Source organism: Dunckerocampus dactyliophorus, chromosome 1, assembly GCF_027744805.1.
Source record: "Dunckerocampus dactyliophorus isolate RoL2022-P2 chromosome 1, RoL_Ddac_1.1, whole genome shotgun sequence".
Lineage (NCBI taxonomy): Eukaryota > Metazoa > Chordata > Actinopteri > Syngnathiformes > Syngnathidae > Dunckerocampus > Dunckerocampus dactyliophorus.
The window spans coordinates 36,426,636-36,442,136 of record NC_072819.1 but is presented as its reverse complement, the minus strand read 5'-3'; the positions used below and the strand labels follow the sequence as shown (position 1 = coordinate 36,442,136).

Sequence of the window (15,501 nt, the reverse complement as noted above, 5' to 3'; positions counted from 1 at the left end):
CTCTTTTCCTGCAGGGTGAGATGATTTTTTTCAAGGGTTGTCACTCTGCGTGTTCACAGCGGACCTTGATTTAATGTCCAAACAATTAAGGCACGCGGTGAATGCCAAGAGAGGAATCTACATGGCTTCACTTTGAACTGGCTCGGTGATTCTTGCAGGGGGTGTTGTGTCAAGAAGGTTTAAGGTGCCCACTGTGACCCCGGCATACTTGCAGTGGAATAGGGCCTGTCTGCTGTACTGTGTGGTCACATTTATGTTCCACGCGTGTGCTTTGAATAGAAAGGTGCAATGCGTATTGCTGTGTATTTTTAATATGAGGTCATGTTGTGTTTTAGTGGTGTTTACATCAAATTTCTGCACAAGGAAAATGAAATTTTGCATTCACATGTTTTTGTCATATATGAATCTTTTTTAATGAGGTGTAAAAGAAAGATTGGACTAAAATACAAGCCTTCTGTCTTTTGGCGTGTGTGCATTGATGTTTGATTCCCTATAACTTTAGTAGCCTGCGGTAATCCCTTTAGCCGCTAAAATATTAAACCGCAGGCGCTGGAGCACTTCATAATGAATTATTTCCAAAGCAAAAGTAGGCCAGCAGCTCCACCCTACCTTTACTGTGATGCTCTCAAGCTGAGGCCTACACACAGGACCTTGATGAAGAGCCTTGAAGGGGTTCAATGTGAAAAGACTGCAGTGATGAAGAGCATTGGAGTCAGTGCAGAGAATGAAGTCATTAGACGCCACCTGCTGGCCTTTACCTATCAGTGCACACAATGACGGGATTCGATTTTACATTTAAAGAAAATGCATTCAATCTTGCAGCAGTGTTAAAACATGGACAGTGTTATCAGCTATTTATTGTGGTCTTTTTTTATGAGAGCGGTGTATTGCTTGAGTAAAGGTGGTTGTCACCACAATGACAAATCCTTTACATAGGCAAATGGGGGTATAAATACAACATAAAAATGTCTTTATATCAACATATATCCTGACAGTATGATTGTGAATACATTTTCTGCTTTTATGACAGTGTGTACTTGTGTTCCATTAGAACATTTTGTACTAACTTGGCTAATAAAGCTGCACTGAATCTTCTGCATGTTGCTGTCATTATTTTATTTTTAAAAATGGCCCCAAGATGATCTCTACCGATGTCCACCAAATATGTTGGATTTGAAAAATAGGGCTGTAATTACCAGGATTTTCATAGTCACATTTTTTTGAACACGTAATTGGCTTCATATCATTCTGTAGTAGCAGCAGCTCTTCAGCACCTCGGATAGCTCCATATGAGGAAAACCGACAAAGGGGACTAGAAAATGGGCACAGCATGTTTGGAGTCAAAAATGACAAAGATTAATTGTCAGTAACTTACCAACCTCCACGAGTGAAAGTCCTCTTTGTAACTTTAGATTCTTGGTTATTCCGACAAGATTCCAGGTGTCGTGTGGGATAGATGTTGTTTGCAATGTGTTGTGTTTTAGGTGTCAAAAGTATCAGGAGCATGTACCTAATGAATTATGTATTTCACACAAATGCACGAACGAATCCAAGGCAGCAAGGAGACGTTCTTTCTATAAAGGTCAGTCAAGCTAAGAGTTACTTCAAAGAATGCGAGATCAAGACCAAATCATTTATGAATAAACAATTTATTAAGGCTTGATTTCTTCTATCATGAAAAAAACCCCAAGATAAATCCTTTGAATAATATTCCCACTACAGCTGTGGTTTAGAAGATCATTTTCAGTTCATATTTATTATTTGCAATACATCCATTCATGGATAATCTTGACATTTCACCTTGCCGCAAAAACCTCTGGCATGTCATTAACGTTTACATCAATCCAAGTGCTCAAGCAGCTAATGACCTTGATGACTGCACCTGGTGGCACCCTTAAGTGTCTTGCGAAAAACCACCCCCCACCCCACTGTGACTCAAGCAGTTGAAGCAAATAGTGACGAGTGATTATTAATCAAAGTGAACTTTATCACAATGTAGAGTGAAATTTGTCTCTGCATTTAACCCATCCTCTTGAGATGTGGGCAGTAACCGTGCTGTGCACGGGGGCGGATCCAGGACGTAGATCAGTGAAGCATCCCTGTGTGGACGACCCTGGGGGGAAAGTGGGTGAGGTGTCTTGCCCAAAGAACAGCAGTGACTGACATGGAGGAAGCGAGATTGAAAACACCGACCCTCCGGTTACTGGAACTTTCTACCTCCTGAGACATGCAATTAAGAAGCTGAGATTCAAACCGCCAACCCTCCAATAACTGCATGACATTCTGTACCTCCTGAGCCACAAAATGATGTAGCTGGGATCAATGTGATAACTGGCGTGGGAAAAAAGCAGAAGAGAAGAAGAAGTGATGCTGTCAAGACGTCAGTTCCCGTGGAAAGATTTGACTGGCCAGGTAAAAATGCAGTGTCACAAGTCTGCACACACGACTACACAACAATCATAATCCTGATATGATCAAGCAACTTTGTGTAAGTGAGACCTGTGCATTCAACCGCTTTTTTAAAATTAAAATGAATTTGGAATACAGTGGAGCCTTGGTTTTCGTCATTAATTAGTTCCAAAAGGTCAAACGAAAACTGAAACGTACAACAACAGAGGCAATTGTTCCCATAAGAAACACCTGTAATGTAAATCCAATTAATCCTTTCCAGACACCCAACAATATTAACAAAAATACATTTAATAGAGAATTATTTTAGTTTTACATGCAGAACACTATGCCAAACAAACAATTAGAAATGACAAATGAATGGCTTGTTGATGCAGACTTCCCGGGCATCCTGGAGAGATCGAATTCAATAGTGTTTCTCACCTTTTTTTGTTTTATCAAATTACTGGCACTCCCAACTGTCTTTGGCCCCCCATTATGAGTTATTTAGCAGTCACACTCAAAAAATACACAGACTGTGAGTCAGCAAGGTGCAAGATGTAGGGTGCTTTCTTTGAGCATTTGATTTCTCTAAACGATACAGTGCAGGGCAAACGGAACAGTTTAAGTGCAATATTATAGCAAAAGTTGTCAACAAAACCCAAATCATACGGAAACTGGGGTGTACGAAAGCCAAGGTCTAACTGTAGTTAATTAGTATGAAGTCCGACAGTCAAAATAACAAGATTCCCCACACATAACATGTCATTAAGAAGCTAAAAATCAATTCAGGCTTTGATGGATGTTGTGTGAGTGACACCAAAACATGGGGGCAAGGGGTGCTGTCCCCAAAGAACCATTACACATAATCACCACTCTGCCAAACAGTACAAACTCCCCATATTCCACTCTGACATGCATGGGCGCACAATCTGTTGGTGACGTGGTACTTTGTGTCCACAGTTGGAACTTGTGTATCATAAGCATTGAATTCAGACTCTTGAGCAAATAGACCACCAAAAAACACACAAACCACTTTTCTTTCATTTTTGTTACTCCACAGTAAATCAGTTACAGTTATTATTAGGTTATACATTTTTAGGCTTTCTCCATGAATATATAGGCTCCTACGTTAAAGCTTAACATTACGACCAACATGAGAGATTTAGCAAACCCAAGTTTGGGGGGGAACAAAAAATGAGGATTAAGACAGAATGGTGTCAAAAATAAGTGAGCTCCCGCCACACCAATTTGTGTGGAACAAAAAAAAAGTAACAACTCTTCTGACGCAGCAAATAACATCACGACATGTTGATGATTATAAAAATCTAAAATGGAGGATGCCACATTTCTCGAAAACTGGGTTGAGCAACACAAGCACCGTTGGAGACAAACATTAAAAGAAAGTAAAGCAGAGAGGTGAAGGATGTCAAGAGTACAGTTTTATGATTTAAAAGCGTGATGGTCCTGGTTGCTGAGGACTTATTTCTTTCCAAGAGGTCTTTGCAATTCCTCTTCTGAATTGTCTCCAGTTTTGTGTGGCATCACACTATCCCTGATTTTTCCAGCAGTGTCACTGTGTTAGCGGTTCATTAATAATTAGAGGAAGAAGAAAAAAACAAAAAAACACTAAGCCTCCAGAAACTGAGTTTCTGAAATGAAAGCTGTCAGTAGTAAGCCAAAAAAATTGAAATTTTGTCAATCGTAATGAAAAATAGATAAATTACTGAAGTTTTATTTTCGCACAGTTCCATGTAGCACATCGCCTTTGGGCCGCTCCAACTCTGTTGGCACAGTTAAACCTCTAAAACTTGGCAATGCTGCCCCCACGTGGACAAATGGGGGTAGGACATGGCTATTCCTGATTGTACTGAAATATATATAAAGTGGCAGATTTTTTTCTCCATGATGCAGTCAAACCCTGATTCGGCTGAGAAGTGGAGAGCACGGGGGCAGGTCTGGTGAGAGTACACGATGTTAAGAAGTGTAAAAGAAATTAAAAAATGAATTTAAAGTGGGTGGTGGAGATTCATTAAATCAGCTGGTAATCCCTGCACACAATAAGTGTTGGGTGGTGGGGATGGAACACCGGGCAAAGAAAACACACAAACCCATTGATGGCAAAGAATTTCCAGAACTGAATTGGAAAAAACAAAGGGCTTGTTTGCATTTCATGTTCTTCTGTCACTTAAATCAATTGTGTCCTAGTGTTGATCAAGCCAGAGATAAATGTCCTCTATTGTTTATTCCTGTTTTGGCGCTCCTGTTTGGGGAAAAAAAAAAGACACAAATTTTTTAAAAACAAATATTTGATTTTTAAAGACGTGATAAAATATTTAATCAAGTCATTCTCTTGGTTCACATACAATGCAAGCGACACTAACAATTTAAAAAAAATAAAAATACGGATTCCTCACCTGATCCAACCGAGAGCGGCTCTGTATCTGAGCAGGTTCAAAAGTCTATGAAAACAAAAGGAAACACATGGAAAGAGAAACCAAAATATTAGTGCATTAATTAATAAAATAAAAGTAATATCCTTCAAAAAACAAAAAATTGCAGTGTGTTGCCCAAGTACACCCACCTTGCGCACCTCCTCCTCTTCTTCTTGTCTCTTCTCATAGTGAGAAAAGTCATCAAAGATGGACGTGGTGTGTTTGTAGGCGGCGATGATCTTGAGCACCTGTTTGGCCTTCTCCAGTGGAACTTCCTGGGTGTCACGGGAGTTGGTCACTGGCTTGTTGTCGTTGTTCTCCAGGCGGATATGGCGCAGTTGGCTATTAGGAACATCCTTAACAAACAACCAGTCAACATCAAATTTGCCCTTCCACTTGTCCTGTGCCCAAACACCAGCACTGGTGCCGTAGTCCACTGGTGAACGCATCTCTGCCACGCCGCAAAAATGACCACTGCCATTGACACTAAATAGCAAATACACAGGGCCTTTACCATTCATTGCCCGGAAGGCTGAGTCTAGTCGCTTGTTGCCGTGCTCTGTGCTGCACCAGATTGAGTACTTGATGGAGCGATGGATGTCGTCCTCAGAGTAACTCTTAATGATGAAAACGCGTCCATTCTTCAGGTTCCATTCAAAGTCCTTCGGGTTATAGCTGTGGGAGGCACGAAGCTTCTCCAGCACTGGATGGGACTCGGCACCAGGTCCCTGGCTGGAACAGATTTGGGGGCCGCAGTTTCCGCTACCAACCATGCCCATCATCCCACTACTGTCATGGCTGAGGCCTCCCTGCCCATAGCCTTGATTGCGGTTGCGTGGGGCCACCCAGCGAGTCTGGGGTTGCGGGGGCTGGGTGTGGTTTTGGTAGGGCTGAGGAGGTGGCTGATGGTGCTGGTGATGGGGGGGCTGAGGCTGTAAGGCAATGGGTTGTATCTGAGGCTGTACCAAAGAATGAGGAGGGGGAGGCTGCATGGGTCCTTGCTGCATGGGGGCTTGATGTTGCATGGCATGAGGAAGACCGAGAGGCTGCTGCTGTTGTTGCAGGGGGGCCGTGGCGATTTTAGTTACTGGTCCCTTTTCCCATGTGCCAATGTTCATGTTGTGTTTGATTGGAGGTGGGGGCAAAGCTCCCCCTGGATTGGCCAACCCTGGCTTCACCTTAGCTTTTAGCTGTTGTGGCTTGGCAGGCTTGCTGGCAATAGCAGCCCAAGACGTGGGTTTCGGTGGGGGCATTCCGATGGGTGTGGCCCCATTCCCTGTGGCTGCCACAGCTTGCCCACCAATCACTGACCCAACAGCCTTCACTCCTGAACCCGGGCCAGTGACATCCCCTCCAATCTTCAAACCAACCATGCCCTGCTCCAGGCTGTTCATACCAGGAGCTTTGTTGAGTGTGTCACTGTGAAAGCCAGTCTGACCATCAGGCACCAGGGTGCCCCCAAGGGAGCTGGGAGGGTAGCTATAGCTGCCACCGTAGGCTGAACTTTGAGTCTGCTGGCCCTGGGAGCCACTTGTGCCCCAAGCAGAGAAGGCGGGGTTTTCTGGGAAAAAATTAAACCTGTGGGGGTAAATGCTGCTTCCCAAGCCCCCCGGCTGGCCAAATACTGTGTCCGGCATGAAATGATGGTCTCCATTACTCAAGGGTCCATAGGGAGTGAGGTATGGAATTGGGGGGTCGCCACCTGTGGACCAAGGAGCCTCACTGAGGGGGTACGGAAAGCCGATGGAGGGAGCGTAGTAACTGGAAAGGTAAGGGTCGGTGATGGACTGGTAGCTGTTGTTCTAGAAACATGAAATGAGCAGAGCAAAAACATTAGCATGAGATGTTATGTTTGATTTACATGTAACCACTTAACATTCCAGGATTTGGGGGGGGCTATAACGCCCAAAGAAAACCAGACCCTAAATAAATGTAAACCTGTCCTTGAACCAGTAGAGGCATGACTTTGGGCTATTGAAAGTCATCAAGCTGAATTTTTCCCTAACATAATCTGTATAGGTGCTGCAGACACTGAGAAATCCGAGTTCGAGAACATGAAATAGAAGGATTTTTGTCGGTTCACTTATATTTTTTTAGGATCCGACATTCCAAAGGTGTGCCAACTGGAAACCCTTGGTCACACTGTGTGTTCACTTACTCATGCAAAGCCCCATAGTGTCCTGACACTGTATCTTGTCTTTGAAAACCATTTTGTCATGATTGTTTGGAAATTAAAGAAAAAAAAATAAATTGACGCACCATTGGCGCACAGTCCACGTTTCCCATTGCTCTGGTACGCAGGAGCCACTTGGTTTTACGACAAAAGTCTACCCATCAACCGGCATATCTGAGTTTTCACAACTTAAATGGCTATTCAATGCCTCAGTCATCATAAAGATCTGTTGCAACTGGCCCAAGCTACGTACGGTAGAAGACAGGCTGGTACTTTTTTTTACTCACAAAGGTTCATTTGTGAATTATTGTGCCACGGCAGATAAGGTAAACCGTTGATTGGGTCAAGTGAGGTGCCCGTCAAAACTCAAAAGTTCAAAGTTCATTAGGTAGAATGGTGTGGCTAATACGTCCAAGATAACCACAATTTCAATCCAACAATATGTGGAAAATATGATCTGAGGAAAGTCTGCAGCTGCCGTCAGTGTGTCTTGATGAAAGTAATTTACTCAATTTCAATGATGTCAAAGACCTTTTTCCCCTGATGAAAAATGAAACGATAACGAATCAAAACAAAATATTGACAAAAACTGACAGTTTCATCAATGAATAAAAACAAGACAAAAAGGAAATCCAATCATATCTAATTCATCTTGTAGACAGTATATTGTCAGTATACAGCATATATCTTGTAGACAGCTATTTTAGCTGTGTGTGGGAGAGGAAACGGGGGATGAGTTACGGAGGAAACCCAATTAGAACTACTGTCTTTGTGAGGTTGGGCTGTTGGCGTTTCCACCACAAAACCATACAGTCTGCTGCAATATGTCTACACCTGGGAGAAGGAAAAGAGTAGACCAATGGACATATTTCACTTTTGACGGTATGAAGAACAAGACACTGTGTAAACCTGGGGTGCTCACATTTTTTCAGCCTACGCGCTACTTTTAAAATGACCAAGTCCCAAAGACCTCCTACTATAAACATAGAAAATACATAGGTCACGATCGATGTAATGGGCACTCCTGGTGTAAACTGTATGGCGCAATTATCACTGCTAAAAACACAACTAAGTTGAAGTGGCATCTGCAGGCGAGTGACCTGACAAATGAAGCAAAGATATTTACCAAAGAATGTGTTATTTTCATATGCTAGGTTTACTGCTGTTTTTTATTGCTGAGAAAGACGATAGTTGTATCATAGATACGTAGTGGGTAGTTTTATTATGTCATACATTAGTTGCACTTTGTCATATTAGTATTATTTCACATTTGAAAAAAATGTTTTTTTTAATTTCAGGTAAAATACAACAATAAGGTTAGTGTGAAATGACTGACTTAGATACAGTATATCCATTGAGAGCAGGTCTACTTTTTGTTATGAAGGCTATTATTGAGATGCTTTGCAGGTAGACTATACAAAGGTGGTTCCTATTCATATTTTATTTGATTAAAATGTTAAATTTAGTCTACTAAAACTAGACTAAAACAAAATAAATTAAACACAAATTCACTCATATGGGGGGCGGCGTAAAACCCAGGCTTCATCATGAAAACAGTAGAAGGGCTGACAGAACAGCAAGGGGTTAAAAATAGAATAAAATTCTATCTCATTGCTCCGTCTTTACCTGAGTTGATTGACTGGTGAGATATGGCTCAAAGTCATTGTCATGGACAGTCTCCTTCTGATGTAGTGAACCATTTTGCACTGCAACAAAACAACTTTGTATTAATGCATGTTTGGATAACAAACCATATATATTTTTCCAAAGAGCAGAGACATGTTAGCTAGAAACGTACAGATTATCAGATACATCTCAAAAGAGTTGATAAAATTTATATACAGTTGTCCCTCGCTACATGGCGGTTTGAACATGGCTTTCTCACTTTATTGCGTTTTTTCAAACAATTAATAAATGATCGCCGTTTCGTGGTTGACTACGGCCTATTATTAGTCAAAAATATGCATATTTAATAGGGAGTTCCTCAAGGCTCTCAATGTTGAGGGACTGTCTTGGCTGACACGTCTCCTCGACACTGCGTGGAAGTCGGGAACAGTACCTCTGGATTGGCAGACCAGGGAGGTGGTCCCCCTTTTCAAAAAGGGTGACCGGAGGATGTGTTCCGACTATAGGGGGATCACTGCACGCTGCCACTTGTCCATTGTTGTGTATGTGTTCCACAGTCTTTACATGCATGGATGAAGATGCGAGAGAGTTAGCATTGCAGCGGTCTTCATCCATGCATGTAAACACTGTGGAACACTTACACAACAATGGACAAGCGGCAGCGCGGAGTGATACGAACAGAGAGAAAATAACGCCGAGCGGTTAAGAGGTCCGACTTTTTAGTGGGAAAATATTTTGTGATACAAATGTATTACTCTTGTGAATGCATATTGTTTTGAGAAGCAAAACTCTTAACTTACGAGACCCCAGCAAATAGCGGGAACTACTTTCCTCCACAACGAAAACAGACCAGAACTCGACTCAAGGGATGAAGTGGGGGGAAAAGTCACTGCTGATGCACTACACAGCTGATGGGGGTGTCATACTACTTCATGCCAAAAAAAATCGGAACTATCCCTTTAATACGGCATTTGAACAAACACACGGATTATGGTGAGTTTTCGAGGCTCATGGTGCAGCATCAGTCAAACGGCAGCTAACGTAGCCAAAATGCTGGACAACACTCGCCCGTATGTGCGTGACAGTCAGATGGCTAAACAAATAACCTGAAAAATAATTGAATTAATAGTACTAGATCACCAGCCTTTATCAGCGGTGGAAGGCACCGGGTTCACCGACTGCTCTCACGCTTGAAGCCCACCTACATGCTACCTGGAAGTCCTGCTAGACCTTCATCAGACAATGCACTCTCAAATTGAAAGTATCTTTAAAGAAGGCGTCTCATCTAGGGATGCTCTGATAGATCGGCCATTTCCATAATAAAAAAAATCACGTGATATGCTGACAAATGCCTTTCAACGCCGATCACCTGTGGCTAGCACAATTGCAGGCCACAGCAAACCCTTTCGTGCAGTGTAGTGTCTTGCCCTAACTAACGTCTTGTGCGGCGTCGTCCTGCCAATTTCCTTCAAAACATATGCAATCATGTCTGCCGTGTGGAACCTAACTGCTAACATATTCCACAAAATCTATCTTGCGGGGGTAGCAATTTAAAAAGCTTTAATACAGCATTTGAGAAACAACACTTTATGCATATATTTATATTTTGCATATATTTTGCTATTTTGCAAAAGCAGAGGCAGCAGAAATTAAAGAACACATCAATTTCATGTAGTTTTATCGAAAAAGTGAAACGGTCACTCTGATTATATTGGTTTCAAAACAGTTAGAATTTAAACTTCTATTACATTTTCCAACTAGTGCAACTTATGCCATAAAAACAATGTTGAATTGACTAATGTATGGAAGATACAAACCTAAGTGTGCACCCTGCCTAACGTGGGCATTTGCAATTATCTCAAACATACATCTTTAATTTCTGATTATATTTGGGACTCACTGGAGAGGTGCCAGTGTGCTTCCTGAGCACTTTCAGTGTATCCATGCTCAAGGCACCAACCTCCCGAGATGCTCAGGAGGACAGCCGCCCCATCATTTTGACTCTCTGCTATGCATGTGATGTGTGAATTGGTTGTTTGTGGGGTGTAATGTAATACAAAATACAGCAATGCAATCATTGATTAAATTTAATTACATCTAATTTAAAACTAGTAGTTAAAAAAATATTAATTAAGGGAAAGAACTCAATCTTCCAAACAACCACGGTTAGGAACAATAAATATGCCACAGATACTCACCATTAAAGAATTTGCTAATGGCGCCTCCGTACTTTCTAATAAACATTCAGGTAGCTGGTAAAGTTGCAAAGAAATTCACCAACAACTTCATAAGGTTCACCTGCACAATCTATGAGACAGCCAGTACAGAAGCTCTGTCAAACACTGTCAGAGAAGTATTTATTTAACAACAGGAATATTGTTGTAGTTCAACTAACCGAATATGGTGTCTACAGGAGGGCCTAAATATGAAGCAGTGTAGCTCAGTAGCACTGCTGATGTACAACTACAATAATGAAGCTGTGCAGCAGTTAAATTACTACCTCTCTGTCACAATATTAGATGTGTAAACTGGATTTTGTTGATACAGCACTGGTATTGCAATTTTTTAAGGCAAATATTAATTACGCTGTGCAGTGAGTGGGTTTCTGTTAACGCCTACCCTTTGTTCAAACAAATAGCCATACAGTTTTTCCATGCATTGCATAGGCAATAGAGAATGAAGGCCACGACATCAATACAAAAATCATCAATGTTCTGTTTGACAGTTACTCACCTTTAGATGCTTGTCCCTTTGATCGCTGCATTCCCATCCGAACAAGAGGAGGAAAAAGCGGAAGAAAGTTATCTTCATGTAGTAAAAGACTGGAGCCTTTAATTGTACACTCACATATGCTACTGATTTGTTGCTCTGGCGCTAGGCTGCTTGACTTACTGGCCACAGTTGTTGCTGTTGGATTCGCGCTGCTAATCACATACAGTCGATGGAGCCTTACTTTATTTTTGCTTGATTAATAATTTGTGCGGTAATGAGCAACTTTAGTGATTTAAGTCATCAAACCAAGCCAGGTATTAATTCACGGACAACTTGGCTAGCTAGCATAGCCCTGCAAAATGGCTTTCACAGCTAGCCATCAGCTAATTAATACATCCTGAAAATGTAGCTGACAAAATAAAACGTAGGCATCCGTGTTAGTGTGAACATACGCACATAAACTAGATGCCTCAACTTCACTGAAACGTTATGATTGATCAAGTTATCTTAAACAGTGTTTTACTATTAGCTTCGGTCGGTGGTGGTACACTGTGAATCATTTGTCCACAGCGGGGAAACGTGTGGTTATCATTTGTCTTACATCAACATTTATATAACATTTACGTTCACTGATTGTATCCAACTTGCGTGTGATGTTACCTCTGCAGATGCTAGCTAGCACTTCCTAGCACTAACCACATAGCCCTGTAGATTGCTAAAGTTAGCAGACGGCTAGCTTTGCAAGCACTCCAACAACCGAGGTATTTTGTGCGTCCTACCTGAGGGTCAATGCTTGCGGCAGACATAATTCATGAAGCAAGTCCCTGGGTTTTTTCGCCGAGCCTGACCGTGTGAGTGGATTTCAAGCTCCGTGTTCTGAAAGCAAGTTGACAGCCCACAAGCTGTACTTCAGAGCTCCAGTTAGCAATGTGGCTAGCAGTGCCGCTTAGCGTGTAGTAGCTGGTAGCTCAGCTGTATCGTCTCCGCTGTGCGCCTTTCCAAACTTGCTCGAAGACTTGGTCAAAATAAGTCCTTTGGGGTTTTTTCAAGCAAAGATAAGGAGTCACTGAATGTCTGTGGTGGAACTGGAATGTGTTTCCTCTTCGCTTTTTACTTTGGCGATTTAATTCCAGTGAGAGAGAACCCTCTTCAGTTACGTTTAAGCCCAGTACACTTCCCCAATGGCTGCTCCATCCGGGCTTTGAGCCCCCGCTGCAGTTCCCCTTGCCTCCACTAGGTGCCAAAGTTTGCCTATTATTTGGCATACATGAGCTCACGCACGCTCACATGATATCAGCGTTCGCCTTCCGTGGTAAATGGATAGACAAAGCAAAACATATTTCCTTAGAATGTATAATTATTGGAGTCAATGTATCACTCCTGTATCAATTCATTACATTTACCAGTTTCATGGCCTGCAACATGTGCCAGTAGTTTCTAATTGTCACCAGCAGTGGGCAGCAATGACACTTCTACGATCTGCAGGGTGGGTTTCCATGCATAGGAAAATGTATACGGTAGTGTATTTGTTTGTTTCAGATCAGATCCCCAGATCTCTCTTGCCTCTTGATTTCTATCTTTGGGGGCACTTGAAGCCCATGGTGTGTCATCTCAAGGAACGTATCACCACCGCCATTGCAAGCATAATTTCAACTGTGTTAATGCAAGTTCATCAACAGTGGAAAACAAGTGTTTTCAAAACAATGGGAATCATATAGAGCACATGATATAAATAAAAACGGTTGTCCAACATGAATGATTATTTTTCCTATGTATGGAAACTTATGACCCACTCTGTATTCCAATTCAGTGAGGGGAAAGGTCAAAACATTTGATTTTTCACAGTTAACCATCTATCCATTTTCTATGACGCTTGTCCTCTCTAGGGTCACGGGTGAGATTGGAGCCTATCTCAGCCGACTTTGGGCAAAAGGCAGGGTACAGTACATCCTGGACATGTTTTGGGGATGTGGGAAGAAGCCAGAGTATGCACCGAAAACACACATGCACATACACAGAGATGTCCCAACAGAGATTCAAACCCGGATGTCCGGAGTGTGAGGCTGACGTGCTAACCACAAGGCTACAATGCAGCCCACACAGATAACCATATATTGTACATGAATGTCAAAACCCATCCGGCTTATTAAGCCATTCATTGAGCTTGTTACACAGCAGCCTAGGCATTACCCCGTCAGCCTCACAGTCTGGTTAAAGTCTTCGGAACATCGTTGTGTGTAGTTAATATGTTCTCCCTGTGCGTGTGTGGGGTTCTCCGGGTACTCTGGCTTCCTCCCACAGCCCCAAAACATGCAAGTTAGGCAGATGCTCAATGTGGCGCCTTAGGTCATCATTACATTTGCAGATGACACTACAGTCATCGGCCTGATCACTGGTGGTGTTGAAACATCATACAGAAGAGAGGTGGCGGACCTCATAGCTTGGTGTCGTGATAACAATCTCCTTCTCAATACAGAGAAGACTAAAGAGATGATCATCGACCCAAGAACAAGGGAAAAGGAGCCGCATAGACCCCTGTTTATTGATGAGACTGAGGTGGAGAGGGTGAAAACCTTCAAGTTCCTTGGCACACACATCAGCGAGGACCTCACCTGGTCTCACAACACCCAACAAATTATCAAGAAGTCCCAAAGGAGACTGTACTTCCTGAGAAGACTGAGGAAATTTGGCATGTCCACCACAATCCTGAGTTGCTTCTACAGATGCACTATCGAAAGTGTCCTTACCGCCTCCATCACTGTTTGGTACGGTAACTGTACAACACGTGATAGGAAGGCACTCCAGCGGGTGATCAAGATCTCACAGCACATTGTTGGGGCAGCCCTCCCCTCACTGCAAGACATTTATAAATCTAGAGTCCTACACAGAACACACAACCTCATCAAGGACAGCACACATCCACAACACTCATTATTCACACTCCTACCGTCAGGCAGACGCTACAGGAATTTGAAGTCCAGGACCACAAGGCTGGCAAACAGCTTTTACCCACAGGTCATCAGGCTTCTCAACGAAGAACTCACACACGCCGCGCGCAACACACGCACACACTCATAGCACTTTTATTTATTTACTTATTTATTTGTATTAATGTCTCTTCTGTTGTTGTTGCTTAATTTATTGGTATTTATGTTTCTTATGATGGTATTTATGTTTCTTATGTTCTTATTCTTTCTTGTGTTTTCTTTCTTTTCTTGGGAGAATGAACAGAATAAGAATTTCATTGCATAGTATAACTGCCTGTTTTACTATGCATATGACAATAAAACTCTTGAATCTTGAATCTAGATGAACTTTTATATGGCGCCGCCCTCAATCAGTGATTTTTACGCTTCCAGAAGAAATTGAATGGCATTGTTGTTACCGTTGTCTTTAATTTGTAAGAGAACATGTCACCCAATTTACATGGTTAACATATTACAAATACAAAAAAACTGAAATACAATATAAATAGCATTAGCATAAAATGAAAACCCTGTGAATAAGTAAATAATATCATTTATAAATACAACTATCAACATCAAGCAATTGAAATAACTACACAGTTTACACACAATAACCACATAAGCTTCTTTTGCACGATACACAAAAACTAAACAAAATAAGGACTTCTGTATCGTGTATATATACTGTATATATATGGACAAATAATAAAATACCTATAGCCTATCCAATTATGTACACAAATGATGGGCAAAGGTAAACATGACATGTACAGTATATATGGAAAACAACTGTCTCATTGAAATAAAGCAGACAATGAGAGAACAAATGTAGTAGTATAGAGGATTTATTTAATGATTATAAAGAGTGGCCCTAACATTTTGCCCACAATTAAGTGTATTTTTTATTGTTTACAAATACTTTGTGTATGTCTTACAAATGAGGCAATGAAATATCGATATATAAAGTACATTATACACATTGGATGTAAAGCTGTATAATTTTATTTCTGGGGTAAGGGGTCCACAGTTTTCATCTGATTCTTAAAGGGGTCCAAGATACATGAAAAGTTAAGAACCACTGTGTTAGTCTACCTTTGTAAAATGTTTTACATGGTTTGTCTTTGTCTAAGAGGAGGAGCAACATAGCATGGTTAGTCAATTGTTCAGTGAGGGACCAATGAGCAACATTCCAGCACTGGGT

General features: G+C 41.7%; 1 protein-coding gene across 1 annotated transcript; it reads right to left on the bottom strand.

Annotated features, from left to right (window-relative positions):
• Window positions 1–2,683: 2,683 nt before the first annotated feature.
• LOC129189816 (YTH domain-containing family protein 1-like) lies at window positions 2,684–12,523 on the bottom strand. Its single transcript, XM_054791927.1, has 6 exons — window positions 12,114–12,523; window positions 11,356–11,380; window positions 8,623–8,702; window positions 4,973–6,625; window positions 4,806–4,850; window positions 2,684–4,651 (listed from the first exon to the last, which is right to left on the bottom strand). Exons 1-6 carry the CDS (start codon window positions 12,138–12,140, stop codon window positions 4,625–4,627), a joined length of 1,857 nt encoding a protein of 618 aa, XP_054647902.1. The 5' UTR covers window positions 12,141–12,523; the 3' UTR covers window positions 2,684–4,624.
• Between the last annotated feature and the right edge of the window lie 2,978 nt (window positions 12,524–15,501).

Bases quoted from the DNA above. Each gene is read 5' to 3' on its own strand.
- LOC129189816 (XM_054791927.1), bottom strand. From the start codon at position 12,140: ATGTCTGCCGCAAGCATTGACCCTCAG. The intron at 6,626-8,622 runs GTAAAGACGGAG...TCATGTTTCTAG, and splicing joins TCACCAGTCAATCAACTCAG to AACAACAGCTACCAGTCCAT. The intron at 4,851-4,972 runs GTGGGTGTACTT...TTGTTTTCATAG, and splicing joins AAGAGGAGGAGGTGCGCAAG to ACTTTTGAACCTGCTCAGAT.